Below are 24,536 nucleotides of genomic sequence, written 5' to 3' on the forward strand. Positions count from 1 at the left end.
GCTATGTTGGCTAGCACTATGGAAGAAAGAGACTTGGGGGTCATCATTGACCACAAGATGAACATGAGCCTGCAGTGTGATGCTGCGGCTAGTAAAGCGACCAAAACGCTGGCTTTCATCCATAGATGCTTCTCAAGCAAATCCCGGGACGTCATTCTCCCCCTGTACTCGGCCTTAGTGAGGCCGCAGCTGGAGTACTGCGTTCAGTTTTGGGCTCCACAATTCAAAAAGGATGTGGAGAAGCTTGAGAGAGTCCAGAGAAGAGCCACGCGCATGATCAGAGGTCAGGGAAGCAGACCCTACGATGAAAGGCTGAGAGCCCTGGGGCTCTTTAGCCTGGAAAAGCGCAGGCTCAGGGGTGATCTGATGGCCACCTGTAAGTTTATCAGGGGTGACCACCAGTATCTGGGGGAACGTTTGTTCACCAGAGCTCCCCAAGGGATGACGACTAGGTCGAATGGTCATAAACTACTACAAGACCGTTTCAGGCTGGACATAAGGAAGAATTTCTTTACTGTCCGAGCCTCCAAGGTCTGGAACAGCCTGCCGCCGGAGGTGGTTCAAGCGCCTACATTGAACACCTTCAAGAGCAAACTGGATGCTTATTTTGCTGGGATCCTATGACCCCAGCTGACTTCCTGCCCTTTGGGCAGGGGGCTGGACTCGATGATCTTCCGAGGTCCCTTCCAGCCCTAATGGCTATGAAATCTATGACTGCCCAATTTACATAGATATCCTGATTTCAAACACAAATTCCCAGTTCCATACATGACATTGGGAGTGAAATTTCAGATGTCAACTAAAAATATAAGCCTCATAGACATCAACAAATTTTCAAAGTTTATATCAGCCTAGAGCAGTGGTTTTTAATCTGTGGTCCGTGGACCCCAGGTGGTTCACAGACTATGTGTTCACAAAAGATGACTGTGATCAATCAAAAGTATATGAATATCCACGCTTACAATTCAAAGGGGTCCGCACCTCCATTCAAAATGTTTTAGGGGTCCATAAATGAAAAAAGGTTGAAACCCACTGGCCTAGATCATAGGCAAAATCTTCAGAGCAACAAACCAGGAAATCAGATAGTCTGATCAGGTCTCAGTTCTACCCATCAGAACGGGGAGCTTAAGAAGCTGAACCTGCTTCTGGAGTAAGCTATTGTCCAAGGAGGGATTCTGAGCTGGATAAAAAACAACCCAAGAGGAACAATTCCCTTTTTCAGACTCTACCCCCTGTACTCCCAAGTTTCAAACATATCATTCCATTGAGCAGCCCCTTTTGATCAGAAAAGTATGCCTTACCTCCTGAACATGTAGCTGCCCAGGGACTCCTTTCATCCACTCCCGCAGCTCAGCCAGCTCCTCAATGCTGTTGGGTTTCTCATACATTTTCCGGCTGATAGCTTTGTATGCTTCACAGATCTGTGGGAGAATGCAAAAAATGTCTAAGTGCAGAAAGTGAGAAGAACAATTGAAGTCTGCAACCTTGTCTAATGGGCTAATATTCCTACAGGACCCACTATATTTCATCCAGGAGCTAAAAGAGTGGCATAAGACTGGGATTCAAAAAGTGCCAGCTCACACAGCTTTCATTAGAATCAGTGGAAACAAAGAGTATATGGTAGGTCTCAAAATCAGGATGCTAAAATGAGGTCTGGCCTATTAGAAATTGACTTAAAAAGTCATCTATGACCCAACATTGCCCCATTCCTAGAGACTGCTCTAATGCTATTATAGTTTCCAGTACTGTTCTATTTTTTGTTAGGACTCTTCATTACATGCCTTACCTCAGGTCAGATGGAAAAAGAATGCAAAATGAGGAGAAGCAGCTTTCTTAACATTTGATTAGAAGGATGATAACAGAACTCAGTAACTAGATCACAGATTTAATTGTCTGTATCTTGTAGTCTATCTTCCTCATATTCAACCAGAAGAAATTCACAGTTAACAAGTAAGCAGAGAGTTTTTAAACCACAGCTAGGAGATGGTACAGAGCCATTGAGATTTCCATTCCAAAAGGCATAGTTTTCAGGCATAACGTTTGATACATACACACTCTGATTTGACTAACTCCACACACACTTTTTTACATAATCATGCCAGTGAGAGTTGAAAAATGTCCTTCCTTGGGTGGTCGCTAGGGTGAAATCTCAAATTCTCTTCAGTGGCTGCAAATGTCTCTCTTTTTCTAGGGTGTTACATGCATGATTTACTAGGACACTTACACTGTCCACTTGCAGGCGTAGGTTCTTAGCCAGTATGTCCAGCATGGAGGTGGCTAAGGCTTTGCGTTTTTTGGACAGATTTTGCTTTACACCTTCAATGCTGACATGGAAAGGACCAATGACAATACAGCTTGGCAGAGCGTTGTCCAGCTTCTCCTTTTCAGACAAGTGCATGTTTACTATTTGTCTCACTTCCTGGGCAGAGGGACAGTGGACTTGATACTCTCTACACATAGAAATACAAAGATAAATCAACCCATACATAGACACTGTGAGAATGTACACCTTTCTGAACCATACATAGATGCTTGTGGAGATGTCAACACACAGCAATCTAAAAGGTCAGGAGATAAATTAATGATAGATTAAATTATTATTATTGGAAAACATAGGACTGTCCCCTAAAATTGTGTCTCATTTTATGGTTTTGAAATGTTATGCATTTCCTGCCATCAAAAGCTTACAATCTATGCAGCAGATGAAAGTGTAGTTTTATGGTGGCAACATAGTTCTGAGTTTGCTCTAAACTAACTAGGATAGCCAACAATAGCAAAGTAAAATAGGACGACATGGGACTTCAGTGCAGTGCTGCTAGCAACCTGTGTATGCACTTGGTTCACTAACCCATAGTAAAGTCGGTGATGCCACATCCTTACTATGCTTACCCAGTTTAGCAAGTATATGCCTACTTGCACCTTCTTTATTGGCTGAACGTAAGGTCAAGACCTGAAATAACAGCATGAGAAAGGAGGAATGAGGAGAGATTTCTGGGGAAGAAGATGGATTCCTGATAGTAGTGGGCTTTGAAGCTCCGTTTAACATATGGCAAGTTTGGTGGAAGAAGAAGTGAGAGAACTCCAGGCGAGGTAGCAACATGACATTTAAACCAGAAGTGTAGAAAAGTGACAAGGGAGACAGTAAGACAGGAGATTTGGGGGGACAAGGGAATGCAGAGATGTAATTGAAGTTATGCAGTGCCTGGAGGGGCAGGACAAAGAACATGAATTTGTTCTGAAGGAGCTACTAGAGGTATACATGAAGTGATGTGGTTGGAGTCCGACATGAAAAAGACAGCAACAGTGTTTTGGATTGATTGGAGAAGACAGGACGCCTGGAAAGGAGAATGTTAAAGTAATCAAGGATAAAGGGTGACACTTATGTATGAAGCGGGGATTTGACAGTAGAAACAAGGAGGCTGAGACAAAAAGAAATGCTGCTTTCATGTTAACAGCATGAAAAGGCACCACCACGGGAGGTCAAAGTCAAAGGCACTAACTGGATTTTCAAAAGGCATGTTTAATTTTATGGCTAGTGATATCTCCAGTTCTGCTTACAAACATGAATGAATCTGATTGTTGTCAAGGACAGAAAGAAATGTTCACTGCCACCATCAACATGTAGCATGGCCCTTCTGTCTTCCTCGGAAAGTACTGTCAGTGATCACTCCTGGAGACTAGATTAAATAGACCCAGTGCTCATTTGGCAAATCCTACACACCCAAAATTAAGGTGTTTCACGCTTTGGGAGAACCCCAAAAGTAAAGGCATTTACATCGCCACACATTTATGCAAAGGTGTAGGCAGAGACAACCACAGCAGGGTGTGGGGCCTGGGGCAAATCAGCCTGTGCAGGGCCTGGACATGGCAGCAGTGGCAGCAGGGGATGTGGCAGGGGGCAGTTACACCAATTCACTCTCCCATAGGGACAGCCTTAGGTGTAGGGTTACCATATTTCCAGTTCCAAAAGAGAGGACACCTGTTGTGGGGGACACCTCACTCCTAACCTACAGCTCCCTTGCCCTTCCAATGCCCCTCACTTCTGACCCACCCTACTGGTGCCCCTCACTCCTGACCTGCAGCCCTCCACCCCCCACCCCCGGTGCCCCTCACTCCCAAGCCACAGCCCCCACAGCCCTACCTGAGCCCCTAACTCCTGACCTGCAGCCCCCTGCTCCCCCAAGCCCTGCCTGGGGGGACCCCCAGCTGCCCCCATCCCAACCAGGCCAGAGCATGGTGACTCCAATTTGTGTGGGCAATGGCAGAGCAAGTCCAGCACCAGTGCAGGCTGGACGGAAGAGGAGAGGATGCCCATAGCACGCCCCACCCTGGCCTGGGGCTCTAGCACCACACCAGATAACCTGGCCATAGCCCCCTTCCCCACCCAGGCAGTGTCTCCCAGCCGCATCACCTCTGTGAGCGTGAGCACCAGCCCCAGTGCCACCAGCCTGGCCACAGAGCTCCCTGCTGCCCTCAAAGGGTCCCCTCTGTCCTCTTCCCACTCTGGAGGGGCAGGTGGCCGGCCCCTACTCTACCACAGCTCCAGCGCCCGGCCAGCTTCCCCCAGTGACAGCAGGCACCTGCACACCCCAGACAGCCCCCAAGCCCTGGCCTTCTAACCTTCACTTCCCACAGGCTTACCTGCTTCCCCCACCACCCTGTCTGGCTACATGCAGGCCATATATGTGTGACATGCATGTGGAGCCCCCGCCTCCAACTGCCCTCACCCCACTCCCACCAGTGGAGCAAAGCAAAATCCTGGATATTTGTTCAGATTTCAAAAAAACCTCTGGATGGAGACTGAAGGACCCAAAAAGAGGACATGTCCAGGAAAACTCAGACGTATGGTAACCCTAGTATATGTAAGGTGGACAAGTCTTATAGAATAAGTTTCTGAAAGAACATGTCATTCAAGTCTGGCCCCTTCACTCCCCTTTGATGTTACTTACTTCAGAAAGGACTGCATGTCATTATTATTCAGCTCCAGGTGCTTCTCGTACTGCCTGGCATAGGCTTGAAGGGGGATCAATGCCTTGCGAATGGCAAACTGAATAGTCTTGCGCAGTTCTTCCACAGCTGGCTCATGCAGGCCCACTGACTCCAACAGAGGCATGCCTCTGATGAACATGTTCTCTAGCACAAACTAGAAGAGCACAAAGGGAGAAGTCATTCAGATCTAGTAGGACTAACCATGCTGCTTCTGGTTCTCCTGTATGGGAGGAGGTTTTAAAAGGTGAGGAACTCATTCCTCACTGTGTAGTACCTAGGGTGATGGAAGGCACCTCTAACGTCTCATAGTCCATACTCCTGCATTGTACAAAGAATTAATTTGCTCAGAACCATTCCCAACAGAAAGATGGGAGGATCTTGGAAGACAGATTTACTCCACAAAAGAGGAGAAATGTGTGAACTTCAAATGGCCCATCCACAATGGGTGCTGAGGACCTTAGTTGATGTGCTGTTTCCCTTTGTTATTCTACTCATAACAGCTGCAATTCTGGGGCTCTACATCACTTAGTCTCAGACAAACTACCATCTTCCTTAATAATGTACCTTCTCCAGCTGTGGTATGGTGTGGGTTGCCAAGATCCCTTTGTCAAACAGAGAAACAATAGATGTCTCAAAGACCTCCAGCGGTGTGCTAAAGTGAACCCCGCTACTGTCCAGAATCAGATCCACTACAAAAAGAGGATTCTTTCGTGGCCTGCAAAGGGAAAGGAGGGAGAACAAAGTATCTGTTTTTAAAAAGAATGAGACAGCTATCAGGCTGTTTATTGAACACCCACTGCACAGACACAGAGGCCAGAGTGGAGAAGGCATGCCTTGGAACAACACTCTTTTGGTTGCAGATCAGCACTATGGCATGTTGTGACTTAAAGAACCTTCTTCTCATCTGACCAGAAGGAAAAGAAGGGTGGCCACAACATACTTGAACTTTTCACTACCCCCTTTAGAAACCTAAACTCCAGATTGAGAGTCAACGCTATGCTATTAACAAAATGCACAGGAACTCATAGAAATGACACACATCTGTTAGAATACACCACTTTCCATTTGGATACTGATCCGCTGATCTTGTTCACTATGGGCCTCATCCAAAACTCACCAAAATCAACAGCCTAGCTTCCAATGATTTTGGATAGGCCTCATTTGAATAGCATCTTTTTTTCCTGCTTTCATTATATTCTTTTTTTTTTAATTCTTAATACTGTCCAAAACAAAAATCTCCACATTCATTGGAAAAAATAATACACAACATCTCAGCAGCCTAAATTCAGGATCTTTTAGAGAAGCAATAAAACTAGCATCCCACTCCTAACCCTTCAGTTCTAATTCCAACAGTGAAAATGTCCAGCTGTGTGGCCTTATGCTTCTCCCTTTCTCAGGCTCTAAATTGAGTTTGCTGGTAATTTCCTCTCTTGGCAGTGTTGGGAGAATTCCCCTGGTGGTGCTTTTAAAGTGCACTGAACATAAGAAGCCAACTCTTCGTTTCAATAGAGTTGCTTTATGCCACTTAGTACAGGTTTAAAGCTGCTGCCTTGACAGGGCAGCTTGAGATTTTCCCAGCTCTCTGCTACTTGATCCTAGCAAAAGGGAAGTACCAGGGGCATGTCAAAGGGTGGACAAACATAGTTCTTCCTTGCAAGAGATGTACTTAATTCCTACCGAATGCAAAGTTTCAATTCAGAAGTCTATGATAATGAGAAAAACAATGATAAATCTGTTCTTCTTACTCCACTATTCTCCCCCGAGTCTGCCCTTCCCTCCCTCCTGCTACTTACTTGTATGGGCTATTGATGAGGTCATCTCCCCATTCCATATCCTCCAAGCAGTTCAGAACACTGCAGCTAGCATCCAGCAAAAGCTGGGTGAAGCTGACCAGTGACTTTTGAACTAGGTAGCGTACAGAGTCTTGCAAGTTGAACTTGATGAGCTCCATCAATTTATGTAGCTTGGACATTTGGTACACGCCCCAATTGCTCTGAGCCAGGTTGTACCAGCCTTTACCAATCTCTCTCAGGCAGCTCTTTACTGCTATCTTTAGAGTATTGATCCAAGTGTCCTTGAGAAACATTTGAACCTAGAGCAAAAAAAGAGAAGTGCCATCCTCAGAGGACTGATGGGAAAGCAGCAGTCACAGTTAACCACTAGAACCTACTCTTTATACCCTACTGGTATTGATCTTGTGTGACTCAAATCCTATTTCTATTGTCCAATAACCTCATATTTATGTATACATATCATATATGTGGCATCAGGATGTGGGCAGCATGTCTAGTTTAACAGCAGAAAGGCCATGAAAAAAGTCTGTTAAGAAAAATAAAGCTGTTCTTTTCTCATTCATCTAAGCCTCTCCTTTCTATCCCTATTCTCTGTACAACAGTATCACATAAGCTGCCTCTTAAAGAGGTCCTCATAAAAGTTAGCTGTAATATATGGCAAAGGAGTGAAGGATGCGAGTTTGTCTTCTGTCAACAACTGAGAAGGCAATGGGAAGCAGCCACGGGCAACAGATGCCTGCATTTTCAGTCATTAAAATGCTATCAAGTGTCAATTTTGTTATACTGTTCTGCAATTTGCTGTTGGAAATTAGATCCCAGTAACACAATGGGTGACTTAATTTCGTAGTTGTTACGCCATAGAACCTGGGGTCATCAGACCTGGCTCCACAAAAATACAGCAAGCCAATGGCTTGAGTGACCCTGAGTAAGTCAGGGAACTCCTTTGCACCTCAACTTCTGATATGTACTGCCTCTGTATGCAGTGTGTGAGAATCCTCTGATGAAAAATACAAGAAAATGGCAAATCTAAATCTATTCATTGTTGTTTATAAACAAATCTTTTGCACAAAATTATGTGAAAAAGTAATTAAGTCAAACAAATATGAAGTCAGTCAGTGGAACTTATTAAAAGTGCCAGTAGCTGCATACATACAACATTTTTAGAGGAATCAAAACTTTGGTTCCATGTTCCTTTTAGAAGAAAAGCAAAGACTGTGATCTCTTGAATGATCATTTATGATGCAAAATTTGCCTAACATTCTTTATAAAATCTGTGCCCATTTCTAGTAAATCACATGTTGCTAAGGACTGTCTGACCAGGTCTGTTTGTTCTGTGCTTGATGCCCAGTGTTCCATATAACACCATTTAACTAATTATCCTCCTTACCTGAGTAAAGGTCTGCGTCTGGATCTGTTCAAACTCCTCTAGCCGGCCATGCTTAGATAAAGTTGAATGAAACAGAGACATGGCTGCAGCTTTGTTGCACTCATCCCGCACCTGTGACAAGGCATGGATGACTTCTGGCCTGGTCAGGAGTGAGACAAAGATGAAGTCTGCTCTTTGCTCATTAAATGGATAGTCTGGAACTTGGACAAGCCCTGTCAGGGAAAGAAAGCACATCCCTTTAATTGGGAGAGTGTTTCTATTACATCCCTTTTTAGGATGGTAGTTCTTTCAAGCAACTGAGTGATCAATGGTCTGATCTTGTACAGTTCTAGCAAAGAGAAGTCTGCCAACATGAAGCAAAACAAAAGTGCTGTCCCCAACACTGAAGCCTTCTGCCTACCTGCCCACATCAGAAAGCTTCAAAGTTAACAAATGCCTGCTCTGTCACTGCACAAAAATAGGACCCTGACCCAAGAATAGGATCTCAGAGTCTGGCTCAAAGAACTTGCATTGTGCAGAGACTTGGATCAAGACAGACTTGTTCTTTTTGGTCAGAGGCATTACATTTTGCCAGGTTGAATAGTCATTAATTGAATGTCTACCCCTGAGGGACATCAGTCAGTGGGCATACATTCCAACTTTTGGAATATGCTTACACAGACTTTTTTCTCCATGTTTTTGGCATCTGCACTTCACTGTGGTATAGCTTGTAACTAATTACCTAAGGATCTACATTAACATTAATAAATTAAAGGAATTTTTTTATTTATAAAAGAAGGAAGACCTCTTTGAGAACAAAATGAAGCTCTCCAAGCCTACAGAGCAGGAGCTGGCAACCCTTTATGAGTTGTGGGCTGGACCAACCCAGCTCCAGTCCAACATGAGCCGGGTGGCTTTGTGGGAGCAGAGGCAGGGGAGGAGAGGGAGAAGTAGCAGCAATGAGAACACAACTCCTCATTGCCCAGCCCTGGCATGGGTACAGACACAATCAAAGCCCTCCAGCTCCACAGGCTAGATCTAGTCCATCGGCCGTATGATGCCAACCCCTGCTGTAGAGTCCCAGAAAAAAAACTAGACAAGGAAGTTGGGGAAATATGATTTCCTGTGACCTTGACTATTACCACTTTACAGCGTGTGAACGAAGCCATATTGTGCTAGTGGAGTAGGGCTGGGTGGCATATTCCGCAAGTGAGATGATACAGAGCCACCACAAAGAAGAAATAAAGATTCTTCAAGTGAATGAAACGAAAGGCCTCCTTCCTCCCAAACATTGTTTTAAAAGTCATACTAGCTGGAACATGAGGACAAAGTTGGAACATCCATGTAGGGCCTTGGCCTTGCAATGCCACACTGTGATGAAAGAGGTTAAGTGGGCTGAGTTCTAGCAGGGAACACTTTGTGGGTGTTCAGCATGAGCTGGATTTGCTGTAACTAGTTTCATAAGCAGCCCTATATGCCCTTTTCACCCCAGAGGGAGAAGGCAGTCTGGGCTGACAGCAGGGCCTCTAGATTGCTCCATGACTGGTTGCCCATGACCTTGTTTCAGGGTATTGGGTTAGTGCTGTCCCCAGGGTAATACTGTGCTACAGTTTTATAACTGTTTCATTGCAAGTGTGGCTGACTGGGGCCTGAGGAGAATGGGTGAGGCTCTGAGACAGCTGGAGGTGAAAAAATGGTAGTCCCAGGGAAGACAAAGAAAATTCCAAGGAGAACAAAGTGGAGTTCATGGAGGGACAGAAGGAACTGGAATGGCACAATAAAGACTGCTTGTTTGGAGCTGAGCTGTCTGCTGTGCTATTTGGGAAGTCAGCACTCTGAGGCTTTGAAGAAGGAAACACACCCTCTTCCTAGGAGCTGACCAAAAGAAAGTGGTTATCTAAGGTGGGGGTGCAATGCATCACTGAGAAAGCAAAGGATAGAGAAAAGCAAGGGTCTCAAAGCCAGAGGCTTGCCCCCTGTGCAGCCATGTCAGGTCTGGCTTGAAGAGGGTCTTCTCAGGAGAGGGAGACTAAGTAAGGCTGCTTTTTAGGGGGTCTCAAGGCACAGCTATCCCCTCAAAAGCAGCATTGATTTCATGACATGCTGAAGCCAATTTTTGCCTTCTGCACTTTCCAGGAATTGTAATGGCAATGCACAGACTTTAAAGTGACCCCCATGCAATGCATATGATTAGGTCATGATTCTATAAATACTGAAGGTCCCCTAAACTACTGGGTAATGAACCATACTGCACTATGTTTTCAAGAATGCTTTCAATTCTAATTAAAATGAAAAGACAATCAAATATGCCACGCTCAACAGGGCAACCCAAAGCAGAGACTCAAAATATTCTGGCTGCAGCATGTATTCTCTTATATTATCAACCAAAACAGCAATGTATGCCTGAGAGATTCCCACCATGAGATCTTTCTTATGACCCAGCTAGAGCCCAACTCTCTCCACTGTATCCTATACCTTTCTCTGGCACTTTTTCCTCCTCTTTTTCTGGCAGGGTGACATATGAAAACATTTGAGGCTTAGAAGTGACAACTCTGTCGAAGATGATCTTGTTCATGGTGCGTTCATAATCCAGGCTCACTTCCTTTTCCAGGCAGTGCAGACGGTTTAGCACACTGATTATGGTCATAGAAAGAATTAAACAGAGATTCTTCAGAATAGCAGGTCTGCATCAGTGCTCAAAGATCCATCCTCACTTTATTTCTCCTGGGTTCAGTTACACATAGCTTGCTCATTAAAAGTGTCTGAAATACATTAGACAGGATGTACAGGGGTCCCAGACTGGAACAGCTGGTGATGCTGCAGGTTTAAGGTTTACTGATGGAAAACTACACGAGGCCCCAGGACAAGGACAATGAAGTCACAAGGATGGTGCATGCATGCAGGTGGGGTGATGTGTGTAGTGGGTGTCAGGGGGGCATACAGATTTGCAGCTGGAACTAGCATTCCTTTTTCTGTTGCCTGATTGCCTCTCCAGTTGCTATGCAGTTTCTTTACCCTTCTAATCTTCCTACCTTAATAGCAGTGAGATGAAACTAGATTCACCATATCTGAACTGCTGCTTCTGCACACAAATCACTATGGCATGGAAACAACATGTTAACTGGAGGGCAGCAAGGAGATAAGATGTGCAAAGGGTGATGAGAGAGAACACAGAAGGTTGATGAAAATTGTGCATGAATGCTGGGAAACTTGGGGTACATATGCCACTTTCCCAAATGCCCCTTCTGAATATTTGCTTATCTGCTATTCCTGGGAATTCCTCTCTTCTCCAATTTCAAAGCCCTGAAACTGTTTTTAATATTTTGCTGTGCCTTCTTTTCCCTCAGACCTGGAGAAGAATGCACTGAATTCAAAAACTTGTTTAAGTCTCCCTCAACCATAAAAGTTGGTCCAACAGAAGATATCACCCACAGAAATTCTTGCCTCTCATGCATTTCCTGGACCACCATGGCTACAACATCACTTTAACACTACTGCAAGTCTAAAATTTCTGATGCATGAGCATCATCTTTCACTTTAGGCACGCGATACTTTTTTCTACCGAGGTTTTTATTCTTAAACAAATCTTATTCCCCACTTCAGGCCAGTAGATCATACAGCTCTTCACGCCTCCATGTCTCAGAAAGTGGCAAAAGCCATCGCAGTTCATTCTAACAAACATCACCACTGGCTGATGATTCATCTAGCCCAGGGACTCACAATTTTTTCCCTGGTGTGAACTGCATCTCAATATAGAGACTGTCTCAGGGACACACACATTTGTAACCAGGTGGATCCTTTCCTCTCCTATTTGATAAACAAGTTTGCTAAGCAGATTTTATTTTGTTTTAGCAGCTGCAAACAAAGAGAACAGGCCACCAGGAAAGTCTCTCAGGCAACTGGCAATCTGTACACCAATTTAGGAATCACTGATCTATACTCTGGAAACTGTTTTTAATGTCTGTAATTTCTAAAGTGTAACCAGTATGTCAGGTGCCTCTCTGAGTGTCCAAAAGTTCTGTATGCGGTGATACAGTACAGTATATTAAAGGCTGTTACAATCTGAGTCCTTCTTGGGCCTGTTTGAGCCTTCAGGGAAGAATCAACTGGCTACTCACCATTTCTCCTTCCTCAGGTGTGGTGTGCTCATGGCTAACTGTTTCATCCTCCCTAGACTTTTGTCTTCAATGCTTCTGAGTCCATCCACAGGCATGCAGTCCACATACAAGTTATACCGCAGCAGTGCCTGCGTTTTCTTGCGCAGGTTATTAGCAGAGACCACTCGTTGAACAAACACACGGGGGTCTTCAGCAAGAAAGAGCAGATGGACTCGTGGCACCCAGTATTGACATGGCATCAGCAGGGCTCTCCCTGGGGAAACGGAAGTGAAGACAAGAATAAAATTCCCTGGGACAGCCTGGAAACAGCAACTCCTGTGATTCTGGGGCCCTTTATGTAAGAGACCACAATGAATTCAGTAATCCTCTTATGTTTACTGTAGGCCCAAGAACAACTCTACAGTTGGGGACAGACTGAGGAGTCCTTGCAGAGCAAGAGGCTGTCAAACAAAGGACTAGAGTTCCAGTCTGGGTGGCAGAAAATTGTAGATTTTTGTGGAATCCCTGTGAACAGTTGGTACTTCACAGTATTACCCACAATTCCCTCAAAATAGCTTTGGTCCCAGAAAGAACAATGGGCAGCCCTCCTCAATGGCAGGGAAGGAAAAGGGCTTCATCACCATAACATAGAACCATTGTGGGGAAAGAGAAGGCAACCAAGGATTGAACGGTGTGTTCAACCTTAGCAGAACACACCTGTTGGAGTCACTCCTCCATTAAGGATAGGCCTCCCTTCTTCATTCCGCACCAGGCCCCTCTCATCTGTCTTATGTACCAAGTAGAACTTTGTCTCCTTGTCATAATCCAGGACTCCGACACTGACCCAATCGTAGATCAACTGATGACTTTTGGGATCCTCTGGAAGGAGAGATGATCATTAAAAAAGGCTTAAGTGAGTTCACCCAAGATGTTGTGGCAGGAGAGGTGTCCTGGTCAGAATAATGAGATTGCAGTCCCCCTTACTACCTTATATGTCCCCTTTGGCCAAGCTCACTTGTGCTCAGCCCCTAGCAAGAGACAGAATGCAGTCACAGATGGACACTGCATGCCCACAGATTCAGTTGTTTCCTCCATGCATTCTGTCCATTCAGAAACCTTTGGGTGACCACTTATTTTTGCCTATTCCTATTTTCTCATTTATACTAGATAACACAGTTGCTCTGGGATTTGGAAAATTGTCAGCCTGGCCTTCAATTTTGGAATCAGAAATAATTGTAGACACATTGTATTGTATTTAGCCAACAAAGCACTTGATCTGCATGTCCAATTATGGAGTTAAAGATCTAAGCCCTGCAAAATTTGCCTAAGTTTATTTTCAGCTCAGAAATGTGAGTGCAAAATCAGAGGCTACCCCTAAGAAACAGGTGCAGTGAAGGTGTAACAGGTTTGTAAGCAGAGCTCAGCTCTCATGATACCTTATTTCCTGCTTTGCCAACTAGAAAATGCCACCCATGTGGTCATGCAGATTCAAACACCTCATTCCATTCATTAGTATTGCATCATTCATCTGAATGAAATGTTCCATTTCACATGACAATCTTATGACCAATATTAGCTCAACATCACTGTGTAGGGTATGTGAACTATAGTTCATTCAAGTGTTACCATGTCCCAGTATATCATCTGTAGGCAAAAGTGCTTTTCCAGGAATTGGGTTCCTGTCTTGAGATCCTAGCTCCAACCCCAGTGAGATCCACTCTTCCGGAGTCCGACAGTCGTACTCTTCATCATCAAATATCTAGACAGGTAAGACACAGTAAGCAATGAAAATGAACATGGGGAAGAAGAAAACAACAGAATATAGAACTGTAAGAAAGGAAAAGAAACTTAGTCCCTGAATGTTGTGTAAAGTAGATTTGTTTCCAATAGCAGTACCTGGACTCCTCCCTCTCTTCTATGCAGCAGAGTTTGGGGAGAAATTTTTTAGCTGGAGATATCCTATGCAAATGATGCTGTTAACAGTTGCATTTAGAGGGGCATGGGAACTTGTGGAAAAATGGCATGTAAAAACCCTAATGAACCACCTTTAGACCCAATCTTATGAGGTACAGACCATCTCCAAGTGCCAAAGATTCTAAGAGTTGTAGGCACTTTTTAATTTCCAAAAAGTGTCTCAGAATCTTGCAGAATTAAATCCTTACAGTCACCATGGCTTCTACTTTAAAACATCCACGTGTTCATCTCTGTCCCTTTCTATATTCAAAATTGTTGTGTGCCCTGCTACTTTCAGGAAATCCCTGCACTGTCAGTAGTAATGCAGATGACAGACAGCTTTGAGGCTGCTCCTTACCTTCAGGGGGAGGTAGATGGGAAAAACAGGATCTTGCTTCTGTTCAATGGTTGGCAAACTGTCAGGGTCTTGGTGCCTGGGCATCAGTTGATTGGAATCTATTCCCTCGTTGGCTAAGAGCTGAGCAATATCAAGTTTGAGATACAGCCGTCTTCTCCTAGTTGCAAGTTAATGAGATGGCAAGGTTATTGCCTAATTTAGTGATAGGGATTTTTAATTATTGCTTCAATTTTCTTCCTGTGGCTGCTACAGGGAATGATGCTCAGGCTAATAACTAATTCAGTATGGCAGCAATGCAGAAACAAGTGGACACTCCCCAAAAGAGAGAACACATTAATGGGAATTTTAAAACTTGACTGGACAACATAGAGCAAAATTATCTGAAGTGCTCAGTGCTGGGCTACTCTGCTTCTACTGACAGACCTGGGAGCTGAATTAGGAAAGTGCTGAGTCCCCTACGGCACTTCCTATCCCCTCAATGAAGCAAAAGCTGGCTAACCTAAGATCTTTCCCACGGCTAATCTCTACAGAGGACTATCATTCTGTTGATACATGTTTCTCATTATGTTGCCTGAGTCAACAGTGATGTGTAAGTGGAAAGCGGTGAGGCTAGCCCCTTTAAAGACAGTGTTATGTTAAATGTTCTTCAGATAGCACCTTAAAATCTTCAAAATAAATTCAGCACCCAGTTTGTCTGTGGCCATTGCAAAGTTTTTTTACACACAAGAGTTACCAAGTATCCATCTTCTTGACAATTACCTTTCTATCTCAATCTTCCGAGGGCACTGGCCTGGAAGCCCCTGGAAAGGGATTTGCACCTTTGGCTTAAATGCTTGCAGCGGAAAGTCTGATTTGACCAGGATCTCAGTGGTTGGTCCAATCATTTGCTGGTCCAAGTAGCTCCCGAAGTTCTCAGGAAACTCAAATGTTGTGACTAGAACCAAAACATAGACAAAATCTAATGTTGTCCAACACTGGTCCTACACTCAAATGCAGACAGAAAAACTCTGCCGCCTCTCAGGATGTGATATGGGATCATAGATAAGTAGGCTGTGTGTAGACATGCTGGTTTACATTCTAATTAGAACATGTTGAAGCAGACCCGATTAACTGAGTCTGTTCCACGTTCTGATTAGAACACTTCAGAATCGCCTCATTGTCATGCTCATTCAATAAGCTTTAGCTAAAACACACCTGCTGCCATTTAAAAGTGCAGGGGGGGCTTAATATACATGATGGAAGTGGTTTTAATTAGAGCAGCTGTTAGGGAATCTCTCTAATTCAAACAGACCCTCCCCACCTCTGAGCACATGTATAGGCATCTGTAGGGCTGCCCAACCTGCTCTCAAAAGTTTCCAGGGAGGGAGATTCTACAACATCTCTAGGTAGCCTGTTCCAATCCTTAACCACCCTCACAGTAAGAAAGTTCTTTCTAGCCTCCAACCTAAATTCCCTCTGCTGCAGTTTCCTCTGCTCCCCCTTCAGTCATAGAGAATAGCCTATCTCCATTCCTTTTTATATTTTCCCTTCAGATATTCAAAGAGCATTATCAAATCCCCCTCTCAGTCTTCTCTGGCAGATTACTTGCAGGGTTCAAGGTAAATGTGCTGCGTAAGTAAAGGAGTCAAGCAGATGCCAAGTGAGGTGTTTCTGAAAAGTTGAAACCAGACTTTTGGTTTCTCCTAAGCAAGTGAAGGGCTTTCTTATTTGTGCTTAAACATGTCATTATGCAAAAACAATTATGCTATATGCATTGACAATGACTCTAAGAGACATGGATAGTGGAGAGGGGACTGGACCCAGTCTCAGGAGACGAGGATTTAATTTCTGAATTTGCCACAGACTCCGCATGAGGATAGGTCACCTATATTACCCAGTGCTCCAGTTCCACATCAGTAGCATGCAGCTAAATACTCTCCTTCCTCACAGGGTTGTTATAAGGATAAGATCCAGGCATAATTGTAAAACACTCACATTCTAGGGCAATTCAGGGTGTATCATGGGAGTAAGTCAGGTAACCATTAAGTTCTGAGGTCATTATTTGTATTTTATTCAAGCAAACCACTAAAAAAAGTCACCAGCTCACACACCATTCCCATGGGGAGTCTGATTAGGGACTAAGTAAAAACTGGTTAATGATCTCCACCATTTTCATGGAGAATTTTGCCTGAACAACACTAAAGACTTCCAGAGTAGCAAGCCAAATAGAGATCTAAATGTTTGTTTATACATAAATGTTTGTTTATATATAAACTAGCAAATTGCCCATCAAAAACGATAGGGGGTGGGGAGCAGGCAGGGAGAGAAGACAGGGGGAAGACGCTTGCTAACCCTAACCCCCCTGGTACGCCGCCACCGCCTCCCAGGAGCAGGGGTGTGTGGTGGGGTGGGAAGCTTTCCCTGCTATCCCCTCTATCCACCTATACCAGCACCCCACCAGCACCCCACGCCACCACCTCCAAGGAGCAGGATCCCTGGCCTCAACTCCCCCCCAGTTCCATCCCCACCATCAGCGGCGCTCCACCACCTCCAATGAGCAGGGCTGGGACCAGTGCTGCTGACCTACCCCCCCACATGAGGCGGTGGAGAACCACCATGACAATGGGGACGGAGGGGAACAGAGCAGGGGGGCAAGGCCAGTGCTGGCGGCCTTGCCCCCCAGCTCTGTCCCCTCTGTCCATGCCATCATGGCAGTGCTCCACCGCTCTGACACCTCCTGTCTGTAATGCTCTTGGAGCACTCTGATTGGTTGTTTCAATAACCAATCAGAGTGCTCCAAGAGTGTTACGGACAGACAGAAAGACAGACTAAGCCCTTTATTATATTAGAACTGTCTAACGGAAGTCTAAGCAAGGCATCACCAGCTCAAAATAAAATAAAGGTGGCAAACTGGGAATCTGAAAATTGATTCAAATAATTGCATGCCAAGTTTAAGAAGCACTGACCCATTCAGGAGATCCAAGTATGAACCTAAAAATAGACTTTGGTGAATTGCAAGAGCTTTTAATCCTTTATGAGCTTTTAAAATTTTCATACTCAATAGATATACCATCTTAAAAAGAAGACAAGGACATTGCTAAGTTACTTTTGTATACTTGTATTTCAATTGCCCAGCAAAGCCCCTGGATTTCCAAGTGAATCTGGCGAGAAGTCTGCAGGACCAGGGATTTTTTAACCCAGTCCTTAAAAGTGCAGCAGGCCCGCACTGCACTGATAAAGTCAGCTATAGTTAGGATCAGAATCCTTGGGATAGCAAATTATTAGTCAAACAATCCCTTTTTATGAGAATATTTTGACTAATGGAGATCGATATTAAACAGGTTACTCTACAGATTTCATCTCCTTTTCATTTCTATCATTAATCAAAAGTGGTACAGAATCTGTGTATCATCTCTATCAACATACATATTTATGATATTTTCTAAGAATAATCTTTTATTAAAGAATCCATAAAGCAGAGAGGTTTTAAGATAATTCCTTTATCCCAGCATATATCTTTGTTCAACTTCTTCAAAGAACCACCCTGGTATATATCTATTGTTGGTAGGCACTATTATTCCTATTGTGTAACTCTACTGTTCTGAAATCCATAAAGCTATTCACTGCAGCACTTTGTGCATTATCAGTTATTTATGTCAATACTTAGTGTACCATTTGCAGTCAGACTTCAGACTGATTTTTTTTACTGAATCAGTAGTATATCACAAATAGAGGTCTGTCTCCACTTGTTAAGAATGGGTCTGACTTGTTATCACTTGTGGATGGAGTCAATTTCCTTTTTTCTTGAAAATAACTGAAATCTTCAGGGCAGTAAGGTGATGTCCAGCTTCTCTCTGTATAAAGTCAAAATCCTCTCTCCCCAGCCCACAGCTTAAATGACTAGACTGTGTTCTAGAGCAGTGGTTGGCAACCTTTTTAGGCTGCAGGCCAGAACGACCTGATGCATCTCAAACAAGAATTAAGATATCATCATCCCACTTTACTCGGCCTTGGTGAGGCCACAGCTAGAGTACTGTGTCCAGTTATGGGCACCATGCTTCAGGAAGGATTTGGAGAAGCTTGAGAGAGTCCATAGGAGGACTACGTGTATGGTTAGAGATATGGAGAGCAGGCTATACGATGAGAGGCTGAGAGACATGGGTCTGTTCAGCCTGGAGAAGAAAAGCCTCAGAGGGGACTTGGTGGTAGCCTATTCTAATATAATAAAGGGCTTAGTCAGTCTGTCTGTCTGTCTGTCACACTTTTGATCGAGATAGGGTTACCATACATCCGTGTCCTCTTTTTTAAGCCCTCTGCTCTCCATCCGGGCAGGTTTTATTTAATCTGCCCAAATGTCCGGGACTCTCCTTTGCTCCACTGGTGGGAGCAGGGGGAGTGCAACTGGAGGCAGCAGGAAGTACTTGCCTGCAGCTGTAGAGGTGCAAAGACTCACGTGGTGCTCCCTGCTCTCACCCCCGTAGCAAAGGAGAAACGCAGACATTTGGTCAAGGCAGGGGGAGTGGGGGCTGCAGCTGCAATAGGGCAGTGGGGGAGGAGAGGGTTGCCTGTTCTCCAGCAGGGGAAAGAGGCAGGGGTGGGGGGCTTGGATGGCAGTGGGGAACTCCGTGGCTGGCTGGCTGCACAGGGGCTGGTGCCTGTGCTCTGGGGACTGAGCAGCCATGAGCACCTGGGGTGGGGGGGGCAAGGGGGTAAGAAGGAAGGAGGGGGAGGGGGCCATGGCCAGGCTGTCTGGTGCAGTGCAGCAGCCTCATCCCAAGGCAAGGAGTGCCACAAGCCTCCTCTCCTCTTCCCTCAGCCTGCACTGGGGCTGGACACGTTCTGCTGCTGCCTGTATGAATCGGAGCCACTGTGCTCCAGCTTGGTCAGGACTGGGACAGCTGGGGCCCCTCCAGCAGGGCTGGGGGGGGCAGGGGTCAGGAGTGAGGGGCACCAGCAAGGATGGGGGTGGGGGACAGGGTACTGCAGTTTGGTGAGGGAGAGGCACTTGGCAGGCTGGGGTCAGTGGGTTGGGAGTGAGGGGCAGCAGCAGGGCTGGGAGGGCTGTGGCTTGGGAAGTGAGGGGAACCGGGGTGGGGGTGGGAGACGGTGGGTTGGGAGTGCGGGGGGCACTGGCAGCACCAGGTGGCTATGGGTCAGGAGTGAGGGGCACCAGTAGAGACAGGGGCTGGGGGGCTGCAGATCGAGAGTGAGGGGCACCATCAGGGCTTGGGGTGAGGGCACTGCAGTTTGTTGAGGGAGGGGCACTGGTATAGCTGGGGTCAGTGGGTTGGGAGTGAGGGGCAGCAATACAACCGAGAGGGGCTGTGGCTTGGGAGTGAGGGGCAACAGGGTGGGGGCAGGGGACTGTGGGTTGGGAGTGCAGAGGGCACTGGCAGCATCAGGGAGCTGTGGGTCGAGAGTGATGGGCACCATCGGGGCCCGGGGGGAAGGTACTGCAGTTTGGTGAGGGAGGGCACTGGCAGGGTTGGGGTCAGTGGGTTGGGAGTGAGGGGCAACAGCAGGGCTGAGAGGGGCTGTGGCTTGGGAGTGAGGGGCAACAGAATGGGCAGGAGCAGAGCCACCCTTCAGGGCTGGCCATGTAAACACTCCTTTGAAATCCGACATTCATGACGGGCATTTGGCTAGTCAACATATAAAGGGTGCATATCAGGAACTGGGAAAATGTTCGGCAGGGCTCCCCAGGAGAAGACAAAGACTAATGGTCATAAATTGCTAGAAGACTGCTTTAGAATAGACATAAGGAAAAACGCCTTTATTCCAGACCAAGGACACTCTAGTTGTAGACTCCTCCCAGAAGTGGTATAATCACCTGCTCTGGATATCTTCAAAGAACTCCTGGACACTCACCTTGCTGGGGTCACCTGACTCCAACAGTCTTTCCTGCCCAAGCGCAGGGGGGCTGGACCTGATGATCTCAAGAGGTCCCTTCCAGCCCCTAACGTCTACGAATCTATGACCCAACTCGGGTCAGAGGCAGGCGGGTAGGTATTAGGACACAGATGCTGGAGACATTTCTCTCCACTGCAGGAGGGGAAAAGTTCCTGCTGTCAAAGACCCCTGCTGCTGAATGTTGGCAAGGTCCCACATCCACAGGTCACATCAAATGGCTCCGTGGGCCAGATCCAGCCAGCGGACTGTAGGTTGCCAACCTCTGCTCTAGAGGGTCTGAGGGGCTCTGAGCAAGGGAAGTACTTCAGACTAAAAGAAACACCCCAAAATATCACAGTGGGCTAAGCACCTCCAAGGTCTGCAGAGTATGTGTACCCTGGGCTGCACAGAGCCTCAACAGTGACCAAGGCCTGGGTAGTAGCAGCAATTATCCCAGGATTGCAGGTGTGCTCCAGGAAGGGGGTTGGCCAGACATAGATGCCCCAGGGGAGACACCTGAAGCGTGGTTTTGGTTGGGCATGCTGAGGCGGCTGGCCCTGCATAGTATTGCTCCCTACTGTCCCATCACAGGGGTTACAGTGGACAATCAGCTGAATATGAGCAAACAGTGTGCCCTCATTTCCAAGAAGGTTAAAGGCATACCGGGCTGCATTAGTAGGAGTGTCGCCAGTAAATCAAGGGATGTGATTATTCTCCTCTAGTCAGCACTGGTGAGGCCACATTTGGAGAACCGTGTCCAGTTTTGGCCCCCCAGTGCAGAAAGGATATAGACAAATTGGCGAAAGTCCAGCAGAGGGCTATGAAAATGGTTAGGGGGTTGGGACACAGGACTTATGAGGAGAAGCTGAGGGAACTGGGCTTATTTCATGAGCTTTATTTTGGTCCAATCCTCCAATTTGTCAAGGTCTCTCTGAATTCCAGCCCTACCCCACAGTGTATCTACTACTCGCCCCAGGTTGGTGTCATCTGCAAACTTGCTAAGGGTACACTCCATTCCATCTTCTAGACCAGCCCTTGGGGCACTCCACTTGATACCAGCTGCCACCTACACATCGAGCCATTGCTTACTACCCTTCGAGCCCAAGAATCTAGCCAGTTTTCTATCTACCTTACAGTCCATTCATCCAACCTGTACTTCTTAAGCTTGCCTGCAAGAATATTGTGGCAAAATATATAAAAAGCCTTGCTAAAAAGTCAAGGTATATCATGTCCACTGCTCTTCCCACACGCACAAAGCCAGTCATATCATCACAGAAGGCAATCAAGTTGGTCAGGCATGGCTTGCCCTTGGTGAATCCAAGCTAACTGTTCCTAATAACCTTCTCCTTCCCCAACTGCTTAGAAATGAATTCCTTGAGGACCTGCTCCATGATTTTTCTAGGGAATGAGTTTAGACTGACCAGCCTGTAGTTCCCCAGATCCTCCTGCTTCCCTTTCCTAAAGATGGGCACTATATTTGCCCTTTTCCAATCATCCAGGACCTCTCCCAATTGCCACGAGTTTTCAAAGATAACAGCCAGCAGCTATGCAATTACATTGGCCAACTCCCTCAGCATCCTTGGGTACATCGTGTCCAACCCCATGGACTTTTACACATCCAGCTCTAAATAGTCCCTAACCTGTTCTTTCACCACAGTTGGCTGCTCACCTCCTCCCCGGACTGTGCCGTCAGGTGCAGTAGTCTGGGACCTGACCTTGTCTGTGCAGATTAAGATGAAAAAGCCATTGAGTACTTCAGCTTTTTCCATATCATCCGTCACTAGGTTGCTTCCTGCATTTAGTAAGGGGCCCCTACTTTTCCCGATCTTCCTCTTGTTGCTGACACACTTATAGAAACCCTTCTTGTTAACTTACACATCCCTTGCTAACTGCAACTCCAATTGCACTTTGCCCCCCTGATTTCATCCCTGAATGCCCGAGTAATAGTTTTATATTCTTCCATAGTTGTTTGTCTAAGTTCCCACTTCTCGTAAGCTTCCTTTTTGTGTTTAGCTCACTGAAGAGTTCTCTGCTAAGCGAAGCTGGTCTTCTGCCATACTTATTAGGCTTCCTGCACATTTGTTCCTGTGCCCTCAAGTTTCTTTAAAGTACAACCAGCTCTGCTGGACTCCTTTCCTCCTCAGACTAACTTCCCAGGGAATCCTGCCCATCAATTCCCAGAGTAGGTCAAAGTCTGCTTTTCTGAAATCCAGGGTCCCTACTCTGCTGCTCTCCTTCCTTACTTTCCTCAGGATCATGAACTCAATCATCGCATGGTTACTACTGCCCAAGTTGCCATCCACTACTACATTCTCCACCAATTCTTCCTTGTCTGTGAGCACCAGGTCTAGAAGGGCACAAGGGTACCCCATAGTTCTACACATGAGCTCCATCTTGAAATCAAGTATAGACCTGAATGCACTCTGGACATGACAGGGGCCAGATATAGCTTGGTCAGAAGGGATACAATCTTTTGCTCATTAAGGGAGCTGTTCATCTGTCTTGCTTGTGCACTTTATTCCATCATTTTCAAATAGTTCCCTTACCCCAACATATTCAAGTGCTGTGGCATCATCTTTGGCCTTGAAATAGAATAAAGAGAGCATGACCAACACCCCAACTTAGGAACCACCCAAAGGTAATCAGCTAAGGGGTAGCAACATTAATCCTTTAATGACTCATATCCCCATTACATTATTCTTTTTGGTACTTTACCTTTTGGCGTGTGCTCTTCAAGATCTGCCTGTCTCAATAAATCCCTGTTCACACTGGGACCAGCGCACACATCCTGAAATCCAGCATATAAAAGCATTATCAGGGAACGTCAAAGGTAACAGGGAGGAGCCAGAATGGGGTACAGAATGAGATGTAGAGTGGGATACAAGAGAAGTTGTAGTGGCACATGAAGAAAAAGCCTGCAGCCATGAACTCAAAGTGCTGAAGAATTCAACCCAAAACAGAGCTCCAAGGCAATAAGAGGCAAACGAACTGTCACTTGAAAAGGAATAGGACACACAGAACCAAGAAGCGGAAGAGAGACAGAGAGAGAGAGGTAGTTAGCCATATTAGTCTGAAGTTAGGCAGAATGTAGGGCAGGGTGGCAGAGAGAGGAAAATGTTCTGCTGGGAGAATGCAACCTGAAACCAAACCAAACATGCATAGGGTTGAGGAAAAAGAGCAAGGAAGCCAAAAGGGGCTAGCTGAAGATCTGGCCCAAAAAATGTACTGGTAGCATGGGTCTACAGCAAAGGCAATGTCCCCATGTAAATCCTCCATGCATAGCCACAGAAGCAGTATTGCTATTTTGCTTTGTAAAGGCCAAATTCTGTCCATTAACCAAAGGTCAAATCCTGGAACACAAAGGGCTCTGACCTAGCAGAACAGCTGTAAAATAGGAAGCAAGCTTTTGGGCCTCTTTTCTACAAGATCAAGCCATGCAGATTGTCTATTTAGCTAGGTTCTTCTATTTAATCTAACACACAGTTGTCCTGCTTCTGATCCAAGCAGAAGAAAAAAAGCTCTTTGCACTTACCCCCAAAAGGTCAGAGGCTCCTGGAGTGAGGACATCAGAGTAAAATCCCTTCTGTTTAATCAGTGGGTATTTCCTTTTGGTCCCCCTGTAAATGTTTTCTGATAGACTTGAACTGGTTCCTGAACTGGAGTCCCGGAGCTGTGCCTGGCTGTTGGGATAGGGGGCATAAGGGATCCTTCCCAACGATTTGGTCAAGTCTTTCTGCATTTTATCCATCTGTTCCATGTTGGTCAGGAGAATGGTGCTGTGAAGGGATTCTAGGCCTTATGGAGAGGACAAAGAGTGAAGCTCTTAACAACATGTCACCAGTGCTCATAAAACCCTTCTCACTGGCTCTTACATTTTTGGCTTGCTAAACATATGAGTAGGTAACAAGGTGCACTCAAACCCCTGCCTCAGTACCAAGCTCTACTTTTATGACCTGGTGGCCACCAACAACTGACTGAACGGCTCACTAACCCCAAGCTAAGTAAGCGCTTTTATTATTCCAAGCAGGTTTTGTAGAAGAAAACTCAACAGTATATGCGTGAAAAGCCGCTTTCCTGAAACAGCAGGGGCTTCCCTGATCAGTGGCAGCATT

General features: G+C 45.7%; 1 protein-coding gene across 1 annotated transcript in view; it reads right to left on the reverse strand.

Moving 5' to 3' along the window:
• Positions 1–24,536, reverse strand: part of DNAH1 (dynein axonemal heavy chain 1) — a 176,203-nt gene that overhangs the window by 133,669 nt on the left and 17,998 nt on the right. The window contains exons 2-15 of the mRNA XM_006028963.3: positions 23,957–24,219; positions 23,140–23,212; positions 15,316–15,490; positions 14,557–14,713; positions 13,872–14,004; positions 12,963–13,124; positions 12,267–12,519; positions 10,624–10,781; positions 8,170–8,381; positions 6,783–7,081; positions 5,554–5,704; positions 4,950–5,143; positions 2,225–2,450; positions 1,302–1,421 (exon numbers count right to left, since the gene is read on the reverse strand). Coding sequence (XP_006029025.1) covers positions 1,302–1,421; positions 2,225–2,450; positions 4,950–5,143; positions 5,554–5,704; positions 6,783–7,081; positions 8,170–8,381; positions 10,624–10,781; positions 12,267–12,519; positions 12,963–13,124; positions 13,872–14,004; positions 14,557–14,713; positions 15,316–15,490; positions 23,140–23,212; positions 23,957–24,219 — 2,576 coding nt within the window. The remainder of the gene's footprint in view (positions 1–1,301; positions 1,422–2,224; positions 2,451–4,949; positions 5,144–5,553; positions 5,705–6,782; positions 7,082–8,169; positions 8,382–10,623; positions 10,782–12,266; positions 12,520–12,962; positions 13,125–13,871; positions 14,005–14,556; positions 14,714–15,315; positions 15,491–23,139; positions 23,213–23,956; positions 24,220–24,536) is intronic.

Source organism: Alligator sinensis, unplaced genomic scaffold (assembly GCF_000455745.1).
Source record: "Alligator sinensis unplaced genomic scaffold, ASM45574v1 scaffold610_1, whole genome shotgun sequence".
Classification (NCBI taxonomy): domain Eukaryota; kingdom Metazoa; phylum Chordata; order Crocodylia; family Alligatoridae; genus Alligator; species Alligator sinensis.